This window comes from Phoxinus phoxinus, assembly GCF_949152265.1.
Source record: "Phoxinus phoxinus genome assembly, chromosome: 8".
NCBI lineage: Eukaryota > Metazoa > Chordata > Actinopteri > Cypriniformes > Leuciscidae > Phoxinus > Phoxinus phoxinus.
Genome location: NC_136883.1, coordinates 37,415,827 through 37,433,750, shown reverse-complemented (window position 1 = coordinate 37,433,750; position 17,924 = coordinate 37,415,827). Strand labels below are relative to the sequence as shown.

The 17,924-nt window shown below is 37.4% G+C and overlaps 1 protein-coding gene across 11 annotated transcripts in view; it reads right to left on the bottom strand.

The window, feature by feature from the left end:
* Positions 1-25: 25 nt before the first annotated feature.
* The window catches only part of parp6a (poly (ADP-ribose) polymerase family, member 6a), a 51,778-nt gene continuing 33,879 nt past the window's right edge, over positions 26-17,924 (bottom strand). For 3 of the 11 annotated variants that reach the window (XR_013798699.1, XR_013798700.1, XR_013798701.1), the window contains exons 15-26: positions 17,068-17,163; positions 16,021-16,113; positions 15,227-15,352; positions 13,922-13,987; positions 13,292-13,359; positions 13,166-13,214; positions 12,983-13,095; positions 10,148-10,220; positions 4,894-4,973; positions 4,741-4,804; positions 3,154-3,238; positions 2,024-2,585 (exon numbers count right to left, since the gene is read on the bottom strand). Coding sequence is in view for 6 of the 11 variants with exons in the window: in XM_079621796.1 (XP_079477922.1) it covers positions 2,483-2,585; positions 3,154-3,238; positions 4,741-4,804; positions 4,894-4,973; positions 7,086-7,155; positions 10,148-10,220; positions 12,983-13,095; positions 13,166-13,214; positions 13,292-13,359; positions 13,922-13,987; positions 15,227-15,352; positions 16,021-16,113; positions 17,068-17,163 (1,086 nt within the window). In the remaining 5 variants the exon portion in view is untranslated. Of the gene's footprint in view, positions 2,586-3,153; positions 3,239-4,740; positions 4,805-4,893; positions 4,974-7,085; positions 7,156-10,147; positions 10,221-12,982; positions 13,096-13,165; positions 13,215-13,291; positions 13,360-13,921; positions 13,988-15,226; positions 15,353-16,020; positions 16,114-17,067; positions 17,164-17,924 lie in introns of all 11 variants that reach the window. The other 8 variants (XM_079621799.1, XM_079621800.1, XM_079621801.1 and 5 more) reach the window with 5 other exon arrangements.

The following is a 17,924-nucleotide window of genomic DNA, read 5'->3' as shown; positions in this document are numbered from 1 at the left end:
AAGAAAGAAATCTTTTTAAAAAAAATTTTGTTTATTGTTCTTTCTTGTGTGACTTGTTATTTTGTTTAAAGATACGTGATATCTGTCATCCTGAAGCAATATTGTTGTACGATGATGATTACTGTATACTTTGAATTCTTTGTTAAAAATAATACTAATAATAAAAAATAAAAATAAAAAATCCGTCCCTCGGGTCATTTTGACCCGAACTCATTTTTTTTTCAAACAATTTTAGAAATCAAGTGTTTAACAGAGGGCTCCATAGGACTTTTGTTGCACTTGAAACACGAATACACACACACACACACACAAAACACAATGAATGGATTTGAGGAGTTGTGTGGTTGAAATTTAAAAAAAGTAACAAGTCCTTCCCTCTCGGGTCTGAATGAATGGATGCGAGGAATGCTTGAGTTCACATAGAAAAACCTAAAAATGCTAAAACTACCAAAAAATAATTTTATATTATCTACATGTGTATCTGAATGCACACTGAGAGAACTGACTTTAGGACCCAGCGGAACAGCTCATTTACTCCATATAGAGATATAAGCCCATCTAGAGTCATGAAATATCATCTTATATTATTATTCCACAAGAGGTCGGCAAAGACACACAATGTAAGATATTTAGAGCTCAATTAAAAGGGTTATGCATGAGTTATTTTGAATTTAAGTTGAAAAAATGTGAGGAATGTGCTTAAATGACTATTTATTTGTTATTTATTGATCAAATCTAGTCATTTAATGGTAAATAAAATAGAAAATAACAAAAATTGTCCCCAATATTATCTAAATGTTTTCTGGACAAAAAAAAAAAAGAAGTATAATGTTAGGCAGAATCACGAGGTACTCGTCCCGCTCGCTCTACAATAGTCTGTGTATAAACAGTTATTTTGGGCGTGCAGCAGTGATTCAGGATAAGACAAAAACACGGTTGGGAAGATCGGATTCATGATGAATCACTCGTAAATATTTTCTAAATTTTAAACTATAAAAGTTACTGTTGTACATTTACTAACATTAAAGGTGCAGTGAGTGATTTCTGAGTGGATGAGCACTAAAACACACTGTAGCCAATCAGCAGTTAGGGGCGTGTCCACTCATTAGGGGGGAGGAGCCTGTGTTGCATAGCGCGTTTGAGACTTTGGGGGTGGAGCTATCAAGATAAGGGGGCGTGGCCATTTTGACTAGGGGGCGGGGCATGTTTGTTTTGATTAATTCGTTACTGCAGCTTTAACTAAGCAAAGCGTTACCCACAATTCCTATTTTCTTATGGAATATTGCAGTGTTTATCATAAATGATTTATCCGTGCACATCATTACAGGGTATCACTTTACAATAAGGTTTCATTAGTTAACATTAGTTAATGTATTTACTAACATGAACTAACATGAGCAATACATTACAGTATTTGTTAATCGTTGTTAATGCTAGTTATTAAAAACCAGCTGTTCATTGTTAGTTCACAGTGCATTAACTAATGTTAACAAATACATTTAATTTTTAATAACGTATTAGCAAATGTTGAAATTAATATTAACTAAGATTTATATATGCTGTAGAAGTATTGTTCATTCTTAGTTCTGGTTAACTAATGAAGAATATTTTTAATTTTCATTTATGTGACGTTTTGATCCCTACATAATTCCCAGACGTCCATGTGTGAGTTGAGACGACTTTACTATGGTTATAATGAAGAATGTCCAAACGCTTGACTGCTATTATCCTACAGCAAACCACCGACGGTGAGGATTACCCACGAGCGTCCAGGAATGTCTTGAGGATCGACAGCAGAATAAAAGCCTCTCTGAGACGTCAGCTTTAGTTTGTTGCACATTTGCAGAAGATGACATCACTGAGCGTCCCTAAACCCCGCGCTTTACTGTCGGGTCAGACACGGCGCCGTCCAGAAGATAAAAGCATGAGGATGAGTAACGGCGTGTCCCCGTCCTCTCATTCGTTCCCCGATCAATCACGCCGAGCTCAGCCGAACGAGGAACAAAACACAAGAAATTGATCTCAGTGGATAAATACATCTGGGATATTAATATGTGTCATCATCAGTCAGGAAAAGCAGCAGATAACGCCATAGAAACACAATAAGAGTGCACAGAGACTCATCGTTTACTATCCAGACATGGAAACAACATTTCATGTTTATAGATGTTTAGTGCGAGAAACAGATTGGATGTGAAAAAGAGTTCTGAACAGTTTCATTGGCCGACGGCTCCTCCAATCAGGCGCGTGTCTGCTTCTGACTGACAGCTCTGTGGGAGGTCAACGAGAGGTCAGAACGGGTTGTGGGCGGGGCTTATTGCACTCGGAGGGCCGCCGCGCTGGAAGTCCACACCCGCATCCCACACTGAAAAGAAAGCAGAGATGGAGTAGAGTCGAGGAGCGACCGCAGGCAGGAGAGAGAGAGAGAGACGCCGCGTCTGACGCCCAGAGCGTCTCAAAGCGTCTGTGAGAAACACGTCCTTCAGCTGGAGTAGATCTGGGTGCCGATGACACGCATGATTTCCTTCTGGATCTTCGGCTCCTGTGTGTTAATATTAGCATCTCCCACCTGACCGTCCTCATACCTGAGAGACACACACGAGACGTCACACACCACGGTCATATCTCACATCCTGTGCTTAACTACTAACACAAGGAGTGTGTGTGTGTGTGTGTGTGTGTGTGTGTGTGTATACAGGTGAAACTGGAGAAATGAGAATATGGTGCAAAAGTTCATTTATTTCAGTAATTCAACTTAAAAGGTGAAACTAATATATTATATAGACTCATTACATGCAAAGTGAGATATTTCAAGCCTTTATTTGTTATAATTTTGATCATTATGGCTTACAGCTTATGAAAACCCCAAAATCAGAATATTGTAAAAAGGTTTTCATAAGCTGTGAGCCATAATCATCAAAATTATAACAAATAAAGGCTTGAAATATCTCACTTTGCATGTAATTAATTTTCCAGTGATCTCGATATAAGTTGATTTCTCGTGATATTGACAACGGAGCTCAACATAATAAAAGAAAACAAAGTTTGTTGTGTTGTGTGGAATCAAGATCATGAGAAATCTGCTTCATGTCGAGATCACGAGGCATGGCCTCTCTGGGCTTCCGTAGACGTCACACACACTCAGATACTCACACGAAGAAGAAGCGCGTGCAGACGTGGTCCGACACCGGACACACCCAGATGTTCCCGTGCTTCTGCAGGTCTTTAGATGTGATCACTGCGACGGGACAGATGTTCAGGGTTATCATCGCTGGCTAAACCATTCAAAACATTTCTGTTCATTCATATAAAGCTGAGATCAAATCAAATAGTTGAAAAATAAACTGACATAGGTTTAAAATTAGTAACTGGCAATAAATAAAAACTAAAACTGAAACAAAAATAAATTAAACCTTAAAAGCAATATTAAAAAACAAACAAAAAAACAGTCAAATACCACATTATGAAGTAATTACACAAAAATGTACATGAAAACTATAAGAATAAAAGCTAAAATAACACTTTTCATGTGTGAATTTTGGTTGAGATCCAGGTTAAGAAAACTAAAGTTATTTATTCAGTATATAATTTTTTTTCTTTCTCTGACCAAATTGTATCAAACAAACCATCACATGATGTTCCTGTTCCTGTGTTAGATCTCGTGTCAGTCGTCATGGTTTCTAGCGACTCATTTGTTAGTTGATTATTTCCACCTGCTCCTCGTTGTCTCCCTCCCTTTAGGGAACGTTTACAGGACAACAATGTACAAAACCAGAAGAGTTTCCAATGTTTTTGAAACGACCCCGTTCACTCTAAAAACGCTGTATTGTTCATGCCAGGCCAGTAGATGGCGAAGTCACTTTGTAAAGGAACATTACGTGCCGACAGACCGAGCGCATGACAACAAATGTTCTCATATTCAGGTTTTTGCTAGTTTACATGGAGATAATAACAGTGTCATTTTCAAAAACCTGCACTTTAAAACCTGTTTTCAAAAGTTTGAATCCAATTGTCGTGTAAATGAACGGTCAAAAAGCATAAAAAGTTTTCTATTTTAGTTGAAAACGGTGTCGTGTAAACGCCCCTTACTCTGTGTGTATATACAGTATATATCCCTCAATCTCTGTGTGTATATACAGTATACAGTATATATCCCTCAATCTCTGATCCATGACTAACCATGGCTATATATATATATTTTTTTTTTTTTATTATTATTATTATTTAATTTTTTAATGCCATACATGACCCATGACTAACCATGGCTATATATATATATTTTTTTTATTATTATTATTATTATTATTATTATTTAATTTTTTAATGCCATACATGACCCATGACTAACCATGGCTATATATATATTTATATATATATATATTAACTCAATTTAGAATTTTTGCTCCGGCCAGAAGTAATTACCAAACTGGTTCCGCGTGTTTATCACACTAACGTACATATTTTTGTGACAGCAAATAAAACATTTTAATTATGAAGGCTATATTCAAGTAAATTGATCATATAAAAATTTCTTTAAAACTATCTACATTTTTAATGCCTGTAGGATTCAAATGTACTGCTTTTTAATGCCATTTAAGGCCTTAATTTTCACAGAACCCTGTGTTTAGTTGGTTGTGTTTGTCGTTCTGGGGTAAGTTGTGAATGAAAGTGGCGATTAGATCCTCAAGTCTCGTTTCTGAAAGCAGCTGTGACACACACTGTGAGATCCAGATGTTTTACCTTCACAAAGAGCGATGCAGTTCAGATTCCGGCTCTGGAGGAAACGCGACTGTATCGGGCGACTCTGTGGAAACACACACACACACACACACGTGTATATCTCTGACGGCACCATGAGCACAGAGTTCAGACGTGCAGTGTTCACACACGTACCTGTGGCATTGTGTTCATTCGGTTATACCGCAGGACCAGTTCATCTTTAGTGGGCATGCGATGCTGTCCCTTCCCCATTCCTAAAACACACACACACACACACACACACACACACACACACACACACACACACACACACACACACACACACACACACACACACACACACACACAAACATAATACATCTATGAGATTTTATCTCCTGCTCATCCCTTTTCCAGTGAAATGATGAAGCCAGAACAGAACCGAATCGACCGTGTTAACATTGACTAATGTCTGGTTCAGATTACACGATTCTGACTCCTAAAATCTCCTAAAAGAAACACGAAACAAGAAACGCACACACACACGCACTCACACACACACACAAGCAAGTGCGCACACACACACATGCAGACACGCACGCACACACGCACTCACTCACACGCACACACACGCAGACACGCACGCACACACGCACTCACTCACACGCACACACACACACGCAGACACGCACGCGCACACCCACACAAGCAAGTGGGCACACACACACACACGCACGCACGCACGCACGCACGCACACACACACACACACACACACACACACACACACACACACACACACACACACACACACACACACACACACACACACACACACACACACACACACACACACACACACACACACACACAAGCAAGTGCGCACACACACACGCAGACACGCACGCACGCACACACACACACGCGCGAGCACGCACGCACACACGCAAGTGCACACACACACACACACACAGACACACTCACACACGCAAGTGCACACACACACACAAATATAATACATCTATGAGACTACATTTTATCTCCTGCTCATCCCTTTTCCAGTGAAATGAAGCCAGAACAGAACCGAATCGACCGTGTTAACATTGACGCAAGTGCACACACACACACACACACACACACACACACACACACGCACACACGCACACACACACACACGCACACACACACACGCACACACACACACACACACAGACACACACACATACGCATCTTACACCAATGGTAAATTATGTATTCCTTGTTTGAAGTGGGGGAAATTAATCAACGGTAAAGTGGATTAGGCTTAAAACAAAAAATTATAAATAAAAATGAATATTAGAGAAAAATAAAAGTCTTCTCACGGAATAAAAATATTCCTCAGTGTTTCTGTCTCGTTTTCCAGCACAAATATCGAAACATTCTTAAATCAAGAAACATTTCCTGGAGAAGCAGAATTACAAAAGATCTCAATGTACTCAACGTAATTTCCCTTCTCAAGAGAATGTCTTGATTTAAAGATTTAGATGTTAATATTCTATTTAGAAAAAAAATATATATTTTCAGTGTATCTTGCATGAATTTGCTTCTCGGGTACATGCATTTAGTTTTAAAGATATTTTCACTTTAAATAAAGAAACATTTCCTTGAGAAGCAAAAAGATCATGGTTCAAAAGTCTTGCTTTCTGAATAAAATGTATGAAAAAATATGTTTATGCTTAAAACAAGAACACATATTTGATCTTGTTTTAAGAAAAAGCGGATTCAATTTTTTTTAGTAAACAAAATTGAATTTTCCTTCTCCAGTAAATACATCTTGATTTAAGAATAATTAGATGTTTGTGCTGGAAAACAAATGCAGAGGAAGAAAATATATTTTTTACAGTGTATCTTGCATGAATTTGCTTACATGCATTTAGTTTTAAAGATATTTTCACTGAATAACGAGACAAAATACTGATGAAGAAAAGGATTTTGAGCAGTGTGGAAAAGCAAACAGTCCATGACAAACAGGAAAAAATCACATTATTGATTGAAAAAGACAATTAAAATCAAACTACACTAAAAAATCCTGGGTTGTTTCAACCCAATTTTGGGTCAAATATGGACAAACCCAGCCGTTGGGTTACATTTTGAAATGACATTTTTAACCCAACCTTTGGTTTTGTCCATATTTGACCCAAAATTGAAGCATTTTTTAGAAACAAACCGTAAAAATCACATTATTGATTGAAAAAGACAGGCATTAAAATCAAAGCATGCACAACAAAACATTCACATGGACCAGAAAGCAACGGCTGGTGTGTGTGTGTGTGTTACACAGAGAGAGACTGAGATGTTCTTCAGAACAGATCTACAGCGCACACACGGAAGACGCAGGTTCGGACCGTACCTGAATATCCAAAAGAAATGCTGGATATGGGGCTCAGATAGATGCCCTTCCCGTACGCCGCTCCATGCAGCTTTGACCAGAGAGAAGGAGTGTTTTATTGCAGCGCACCGAGAAGAACAGCAACAACTCTGGCATGACCATACACAGATCACAGGTGTGTGAGGTGATGCAATCAACGACACTGGCCAATCACAGCCAAGAATGAAGAGAAAAGCATCATGTGACATGGAGAAAGCATGAGGAACGAGTGATGCTCAGAAGAAGAAGATGAAGATGATGATGGATTCCAGTGAAGACAATGATGCATGAACGTGTGTTGACGTGAAATATGACGTCAACAAGAAGCAAGACATGAAGGCGAAGATTTAAGGATGGACAGATGTTATAACAACAGATCATTGTGTAGTTGAACACTGTGAACACAAACCCCTCAGAAACCTCATTAAACGCCACATTCACAGCGATATCAAAGTCTTCAGAGACACGCACAGAACAAACACTGATTTATCTTCATGTTAAGGAATATGTTGTGTATCTCACAATTCAATACGCTCAATCTGACCTTACATTTCTAAAAGTTCAACACTAAATTTGGATTAAAAATGCAAAATAACTCGCAAGATGGGGGAAAAAATATGTTCTTTCTTGGTATTTTTGTCTTGTTTTCCAGTACAAATTGTTTCTTGAATCATCATGACAGCAAAAAGAAGTCTTGTTTTATGAAAAACTTATCAAATGTAACGGACTTCTTGCTTAAAATAAGAAAAATATAAACGTACTGTAATAAGTACACCGCAAAAAAATGCTTTTATTAGTATTTTTGTCTTTTTTCCAGTCCAAATATCTAAAAATTCCTAACTCAAGAAGCATTTACCGGTACTAGAGAAGTAAAATGACATAAGAAATTAAAAAATATATTTTTTTACATTAAATAAAAGCGTTTTTGCTTAAAACAAGCGAAATTTTCTGCCAATGGTGTAAGAAAAATAATAATTTCTTGTAATTTAACTTATCTAGTAAATGCTTCTTGATTTAAGAATTTTTAGAAACTTAGAGTGGGAACAAGACAAACATACTAAGTAAAAAAAGCATTTTTTGCAGTCCATTGGCAGATATTTTCTTGTTTTAAACTAAGTTTTTTTTTTTTTACTGATATGGACGTGTGTGTCTGAAATAAAGTTTCAAGTTAAGTCACTTAATTTTGATCAGTGTCTCAGAAAACAAGACTTCTTAACTGTAAATGTATCTTGATTTAGAATGTTTAGATGTTTGTACTGGTGTCACTCTTCAAGACTGACACAATGTAGCAGATTACAGTCTCAAATGTTGATGTTAATAACACACAATCTACTCTTTAAAGCAACACCAAAGCACTTTTCCTGTCGGTCCCCCTACAGGTTGGAAGCGGAATTGTTCATTACCGCTGTCGTAAACAATTTAGCGTACTGTCGCACACACGCTATTTGTTTATCCAGCGCCGGCTTTGGAAATAACGATGTCCACAGACAAGGTAGAGTATGTTGCATGATTTTATGAAAGTATATTGCGACATCAGAAACGACATTGCTTGCTATTTTGTTTTAGATTGTGTGAAACGGTAAATTTAATACGGTCTAGCAATAGCAAGATAGGTTTACACAAGGACGAAAAATAAAAACGTATTGCCTAACAGTTTACCATGTAATTGCATTGCCGTAAAGCAACTCAAATTTGTAGTTTCTTATGTCTCATTGGAACTACAGATCCGCTACCCGATCTTATACTACGAGTTAATGAACCGCTGAAACGATTTTGGAAACATTATTTTAAGGTACAAAATAATCTTTGGTGTTGCTTTAAGGCGAGACACTACAGGTGAATAGGGTAAAATTTTAAAGTAATAGATATCACCATGAAACTTCCTCAGTTGATTACTTACACAAGTTCATAAAAAAAATGTTTTACAAGTTTTTGAAATTTGTATGTTTAATTATGCAAATTAGGCATTATCTCATTAAATATGCGCAATTTTGCATATATTTTCGGTAGATAGATCTGAACATATGATAAAGCCAGGTGCAAAATTCTTTTTTCATTTTGATTACACACAAGATGAAAGAAGATGTTCAGAGGGATTTCAGGATATATGCTTTCATGACCTAGGAAATCTAAATATACTGTCCATAGCCTTAAAAAATCGATTTTTGCCATATTTTTTTATTAAAATGTCACATAAATCAGGCCAGGAATGATATATTAACAAATCCCTCTGAACATATCTTCAGAATACTGCTAAGTGTGTAACTGGAGAGTTTGGTGTACATCGGCTGAGATGTTTATACTGGAGAATGACAAACTAATTTTGAGAAAAAGGCATTTAAAGATTTGTAATGTAAAAATTCATACTTTTTTAGTGGAAACAACTATTTACAGACACAATATCTGATCAAATCATTAGTTGATCATCTGATCAACAACAATACAAACCACCTAAATCACATCAAAACTTATAAACACAGCATTGATGGCCTTCAACTGAGCAGAAAAACAGTCAAAAACACACATCTGAGTGTCAGAGCGCGTCACGTGATGCATCTGAACCAATCACGGTGTCAGAAATTGACATCAGCCAATGAGATTTCGCTTTTAGAGTTAAATGCCCATAGTACGTTCACGATTGGTTGCTGATTAAAAGGAAATGACCATATTTGGATCCGACAGCATTGTAAAGGAGAGAGCGCTTTCCAGATGTGTGTGTGATTAAAGGAAGAAGAGAGAAATTGCGGATCATGATGACTTATAACGCCAACTTTTGTTGAATTTCGGAGAAATCTACCGACGCAAATAGACAAAGTGTAGTAAAATAAAGACCTAAATGTGTATTTTTGGCCTTTTTTTCACCACAAGTCTGAAAGAAGACAAATAGGCCAAAACCTCAAAATTGACCAGTGAAAAAAAACCAATGTTTTTGCCTGCCGTGTCTCGCCTTAATAAAGGAAGTAGAACTGTGGCGCAGGCTGAGAACATGAGCTGTCCAATCAGGAGACGAGTCTGAGATCAGCTGACTGATGTAATTTACATACCTGCAGTTTAGTATAAGAGGCATTGACCAGTCCGTTTCTCAGAACCGAGTGCCAGTTCTCAATATGGGAACCACTAGAGAGAGAGAGAGATAAATATAGCAGTGAGTAAATGTTAAAAAAAGGTTTAAAAAAATACCACAGAACATAATATCACAGAGACCAGATGGTGCAAAACTACTAGCAACCCTTCCCACAACACCTTGCAACGGCATAGCAGACGTGCTAGCATCATAGGTGAGAGTTTTGCATAACTCACGTTTCAGAAAATGTCAATTTAGTTTTATAAATGCAAATTTATTTTGATGATCTGTGCATTATGATGCAATCATGCAGAGGTTTGTTAAATCTGGCACAGGCGTATTTTTAAACAGCCGTCTGGAGATATTTCTGAGTTACGCTAGTCTTCTGGTGGCTGTTTGTGGAAGACTTTTATAAAAATGGAAATGTGTCGACCGAAATAACTCAAAAAGCACAGAAATAGCACCCAGAAAAACTGAAGCGCTGTCCTGGCATTTATAAATTTAGACCACCTGGATTTATATATTTTAAGTCTGCACCCAAAATAAACCTGTTATTATTTTTAATCCTCCTGATGTTATTTTACCGGTGGTCTGTCAGGAACATTTAATTGTGCTCTAAATAGTCTGATCAACGACTTATAAATCTGATTTCTTTGCAGATTTAAATGAATAGGGAACAAAAACTCATAATTAAGTCACATTTTTGTTCTTAGCCTACAACCAATGAACTGAATCGAACCTGATTATATATTAAAAAATTGCATTATTGCAAGATTTTACTTGTTGAATCCAATCAAATAAGAGAAAAAACTCAATTTAATGTGTTTACAACTAATTTTCATGCTGTTCATTTTATGTTGGAAAATAGACAGGATTTGTTGATCCAAACTATTCATGCAAAATGTCATAAACATAAGTTTTTGATGTTTTTCTAATTCTGGCAGTAATGATTAGAGAGAAATAAACAAGGTTGTTGCCTTTAAAATGTTACATTACATCAAATTTAAAGCTTTTTAAGACCAAATTTAAGACCACTTTAAATGAGAATTAAGAATAATTTTTTTTATGGGCTTAAATATGATACAACTGAATTAATTTTATGGTTTAATTATTACCTTTTCATCACCTCAGCTAATAATGCTAATCCCAGACCCGCTGTAAAATGTGACCGTAAATATTTCGTAATTTCCTGTTTTAAAGTAGTTTTCCGCAGTTTTTCAAGCATGGAGACGCTTGAAAAGCACCAGTTCGTTCTCGACGCTGGGACAAACTCAGTGTTTTACACACACACACACACACACACACACACACACACACACACACACACACACACACACACACACACACACACACACACACACACACACACACACACACACACACACACACACACACACACACACACACACACACACACACACATTAGAGCAGAAAGAAGATCGAACACACTTGTTAGAGGCGCGACACATCGTTTAGCGTTAGTGTCTATAACCAACACAATCCAATCTGAAGTAAATTAATACATCGTTCGACCGGATATAACAGTTTTATATATATTAATATCGGTTATGTGTGTTTGCGCACGTGATATCAGGAAGCAGCGTAACACACACACGACGACAGGAGTGACGGCGGTGTGTAAATCGAGTTACTCTCCCACTGATGATAGTTTTACTGAGATCTCTTGTCCTGTGCGAGTTGGCCATTAATATTACAGACGTCCTGTGGTAAAATTACATTACTCCATCTACTCTTGTAGAGTTAATCCGTCCGAATAGGGCTTAGGGTCTACAAATTATGACCAGAAATGGATAAATATTAAGTCTGCTGTTTAACCCCTTAAGCGGCACCCCTTTTTTTAATAGACATGAAAATGCACATTCCGAATTTAAATGGTTGTAATTCAAGAATGCTTTGAAATATAGATGTAAGATTGGTCTTGTTTTAAAGAAATAAATTAAGAAAGTTAAACAGAAAAAAAGTTATAGAAGTTTGAGTTTATGAAAATGTACAATGTTAAAAATGTAATTATTCATATTTTATATAAAATATATATTTTCAAAACCTGGTGGACTCTAAAAATGCAAACATCTGAACAAGTTGTGTTTCAAATGTTAGGTTGATATCTCTTGAAATGAGCGTTCAGTGAGATTTAGTTTGTGCGCAGTACCACACTTCTCCACTAGTGGACATCACTGCCCATATAAGGGCGCCTCCATCTCCATATGTGGTTTGAGTCTGAACCATTATTTTTACACAATTTATGAAGTAGACATCCTATTCAGAAGTAGTGTTGGAAGTTTGGCAGATTTAGAAATGAACTCATCCTCTAAGAAACACAGAAGATCACGTATGTGCATTATAGCTCGCTGCCATATCACTAATGCTGAATCTATTATTGTTTTCTTTATATTTAAAAAAATTCAGACCTTTTTTTCTAAAAGATTTGAACGGATGCTATCTTTTGAACTCTTGGCATGAAAACAAACTGAGGTTTCTACCATTCTTTCATGATTTTTCATGTTCATCACTATTTCAAAATAAAGGTCTGAACACGCCTTAGGAGGATGAACATATTCTTGATGCAAATTGATAAATTACGGCTCCTCTGTCATTTATTTAGAAAATCAGTCACCAAATATATAAACTAGAGATTGTAAGCTTTCAAATGATATTTGTTTAGTTTAGGTTTAGTATAGGATATTACTGGTTTACATATGTAATGGCTGTGGGCGCGCCATCACATGTCCAGCGCTCATGTAAACACTGCGTTCAGATTGACACAGAAGTTGTGAGCGCAGCCGCTGGGACTCACTGGAAGGCGAAGGTGCTGCCGTAGAGTTTCTTTGCAGTGCGAAATCGAGCTTCTTTCGCTGGCGGGCTGCTCAACAGCAGGAACTGATGCGACGTGTGCATGAACTTCAGCTGCTGTAGACACACACACAGATGAGCAAAGACAAGCTTTTAAATGCAAGCCGTTTATAAGTGTTCGTCTTACCCGACTGAGTGGCAGCTTCACAATATGAGACCGGTTACTGGATATAATCCTGCAGAGAGAGATGCAGTGAACACACTTACTGTGGTATAATCACTGTAATGCCTGGTGTGTTTCTCATTAACTCACCACTGCAGTAACGGATGAGCCAGAGGATCCAGTTTATCCATTTGTTTCTTAATTTCCAGATACGAGCCCTTAAAATACAAGTGCAGTTACAGCAAAACAGCCTCTGATTATTCATTTATCAGTATCATATATATATATATATACACACAGGTGAAACTCGAAACATTAGAATATGGTGCAAAAGTTCATTTATTTCAGTAATTCAACTTAAAAGGTGAAACTAATAAATTATATAGACTCATTACATGCAAAGTGAGATATTTCAAGCCTTTATTTGTTATAATTTTGATGATTATGGCAGATTATGAAAACCACAAATTCAAAATTAGAATATTGTGAAAAGGTTTTCATAAGCTGTAAGCCATAATCATCACAATTATAACAAATAAAGGCTTGAAATATCTCACTTTGCGTGTAATGAGTCTATATAATATATTAGTTTCACCTTTTAAGTTGAATTACTGAAATAAATGAACTTTTGCACCATATTATAATTTTTCCAGTTTCACCTGTGTGTATATATATATTAAATGTTGTGGAAAAGAGTTGTTGTTGAGATTTAAGCACAATAAAACCAGATGAATCATAAAATATTATTAAACATGTATGTGTTCATCATTATTTCTGTACCTGCGTCATTTCCCGAATCGACATCACACTGTCTAAAGCTTTCTGCAGACGCTCATAATTCTTCTTCTGTTCGGCACAGGAGCAGTACAATAATCACACATTCATACACACACACACACACACACACACACACACACACACGCACGCACAAACACACACATGCACGCACACACACACGCACGCACAGACACACACACACACACACACACACACGCACACACACACGCACGCACAGACACACACACACACACACACACACGCACACAGACACACACACACACACACACACACGCACACACGCACAAACACACACATGCACGCACACACACACGCACGCACAGACACACACATTCATACACACACACACACAGAGACACACACACACACACACACACACACGCACACACACATACACACACACACACACATACACACACACACACAAAGACAAGCACGCACAGACACAGACGCACACACAAGAAAGGAGAGATTTGATGCTGGTTAAACTTGAAGTAAAGTTTTTTTTTAAATAATTTAATTGCAAACAAAAAATATTTTCTTAATATTTTTGTCTTATTTTGTCCTTTGTATTTTGGAATAAAGATAGATTTACTTAAGAGGCAAAATATCTTAAGAATGCATTAACACTAAGTGAGACTGAAACTGTCCATGGGGTCAGAAAAACTTTTCAAACGGAAAACAAGATTATTTTTCTCACCCCAAGGACAGATATCTCTCTTGTTTTCTTGAGTATAAACTCATTTCATTTTTAAACATTTTTATCGGAAAATTGTAAACATTGTAAACATGCTGATAGCTTTCAGTCTAGTTGCATTGCAAATTATAGGCTAAAAACAACAGTGTTTGGGGAACACTTTACAATACGGCTCATTAGTGAACATTAATGTATGAACTAACAATGAGCAATATATTTATTACAGTGTTTATTAGTCTTTGTTAGTTATTAGTTCATGTTAGTTCACAGTGCATTACCTCATGTTAACAAGATTTTAATAAAGTTGATTAATAAAGTATTAGTAAATGTTGAAATTAACACTAACAAAGATCAATGAATGCCGTGTTCATTATTAGTTCATGCTAACTAATGCTAACTAATGAACCTGACTGTAAAGTGTTACCAGTGTTTCTAATTTAATAAATCTGATCCCAGAGTGGCAGACTGGGCACAGCTCGTGTGTGTGTGTAAGTAGAGGCACCAGCTCGTGTGTGTGTAAGTAGAGGCACCAGCTCGTGTGTGTGTAAGTAGAGGCGGCAGCTCGTGTGTGTGTAAGTAGAGGCGGTCACCTTGGGGTTGAAGGCGAGTGTTTTGGGGTCGTTGGGGTCGACCACGGACGGGTACGGCTCGAAGATGATGCTCTTACGGGGCGACTCGAGAGCGGCTCGACACATGGCCACCAGCAGGTCCACCACCTGAAGACCAACATCTGAGGTTAGGGGTGCAACGGATCGATCCGTACGGACCAGGACTCACGGTTCGGCACGCGTGTGATTCGCGGATTAACTGCTAAATTTAACCATCATAGAGTGTAAGTTTTACACATTTTACACAAATTTACACATTCAAACAATTTTAAACACGTAAGAAGAGCCGAAAATTGGCAGAGAGAGAGAGATAGAGAGAGAGGAGAGAGAGAGATAGAGAGAGAGAGAGAGAGAGAGAGACCGAATTGATTCCTCTTTTCACGTTTTCTTGCCCCCTGAACAGACACACACACACACACACACACAAAATTATGTCTAAATGCCCGACTCGGCAAGTATTCTCTCGGTTATGTCATCAGTGAACAGTTGAGAAAGAAACCGGATGTTTGTCACTTTATTCGGTCTTAAAGTGACAGCAGCCTAATATTCCTGCTGTCGTCTGGATATATATATATATATATATAAATTTATTTATATATATTTATATATATATATTTATATATATATATTTAAAAAATATACATACATCTTTTTTTTTGCTGATCCGAAAAATTATTCGACCTGTGGCTCGATGAGTTTTGTGATCCGTTGCCCCACTATCAAACATAATTTACAGAAACCTCAGCAATAAACAGATAAATGAAACCAGCACGCACCTCAGCGCCAGTGGCAACCTCCTCCGCCGCTCCAGACATCACACCCAGTGTGTAGAAGGAGAACACACACAGCTCTCGCGTGCACACCGCGGGCTGGCGGGAAAACACAACCAATCAAGAGCCATAAAAAGACAAAATTTTCCTTCTTGATTTCTGGTGCACTTCGCGTGTCGGTCAAAAATGACAGAAATTATTATTTTTATTTCAATGAAATTAATGTACCGTACTATATTTTAGTTTGATTTTTATTTAATATTGTGTATTTTTAGGGGATTTTATTGTGCTAAATTATATTTACGCTGTATTTATTATGCATTTATTCACTTTTTGAGCATAGACCTGAAAATTAAATTTTCAACTTAAACTGTCATAAATCTTGAATGCTTTAAATCTTAAATGCTCTTTTCAAAGACAACACTTGGCAGATTATTTCTGAAGTGAAAAAAGTTTTTTAAAAAGTGAACTTTACGGTTACTGTTATGGAAAATAGTAACCAACATAACAGAAAATAGAACAAATTTTGAGAACAAACTCAAAAACGCTTAAGGAGAATTTTCTCCTCAAGGAAAAAAATAAATAAAAAATCCCTAAAGGTTTTGGATTTGAGATGTCAATTATTTTTTGTATAGATTTCAATTATTTTCAAATAATTTTATTAGATTTCAATTATTTTCTGTATACATTGGTGATTTTTGTTGTTGTTGATTCTCTACTTTTTTGTGTCAACTATTTTCTATTATGTTGGTTACTATTTAGTATTTTTCTGTTTATTTTATTTTCATATATATGGCTATTGTGTATATTTTTTCTCTCCGTTTATTGGATGATTGGGTTAATGAGTCGTATAACTAGATCAGGTGTGACGGATCATGTTGATATAAATTGTACTTTTGCTGTGTACTTGTTTTTATGCCTGACTAAGATCTTCTGGTTGAAACGTTGTTCAATAAATGAATCCTTTGGAAGCATTTTTGTTTACTCTGAGATGTTTGTACTGGAAAACTGAGTCAAATAAATACTGAGTAAGAACATCATTTTGTGATTCACCTTCAGCATGGATCCGTTCTGAAAGACGTGCTGCTCGTCACAAACCACACAGTATTCGTTCAGGGTGGGGATCCGCTGCTCAGAGTATTTCATTATCTTACAGAGAGAAGAGAGGAGACAGTCAGAAGAAGCGCTGAGCCGATGTGATCCGCCGAGGAGGAAGATCCAGGAGGATAATGGAGCACATCGTGAGTCTGGTGTGTAATATGACCTGATGACTGCGGTTATGAGCGGAAAACAAACAAACTGGAAACTGCATTAGGACACATGCATTTTTATACCGCTGCATTGTTGAATTGTTTGATGTATTAAAGGGTTAGTTCACCCAGAAATGTAAACTCTGTCAGTAATGACTCTCCCTCATGTTGTTCCCCGTCAGACTTTCCTTCATCTTCAGAAACACAGATGAAGATATTAGTGATTAAATCTGAGCGCTGTCTCACTCCTCCATAGGCTTCTGTTGTAATTGGGCGGGGCTGTTTTATCAGGGTGGGGTTATAGTGAAGGGGCGGGGCTGTTTTATCAGGGTGGGGTTATAGTGAAGGGGAGGGGCTGTTTTATCAGGGTGGGGTTATAGTGAAGGGGCGGGGCTGTTTTATCAGGGTGGGGTTATAGTGAAGGGGCGTGGCTGTTTAATCAGGGCGGGGTTATAGTGAAGGGGCGGGGCTGTTTTATCAGGGTGGGGTTATAGTGAAGGGGCGGGGCTGTTTTATCAGGGTGGGGTTATAGTGAAGGGGCGTGGCTGTTTAATCAGGGCGGGGTTATAGTGAAGGGGAGGGGCTGTTTTATCAGGGCGGGGTTATAGTGAAGGGGCGGGGCTGTTTTATCAGGGTGGGGTTATAGTGAAGGGGCGGGGC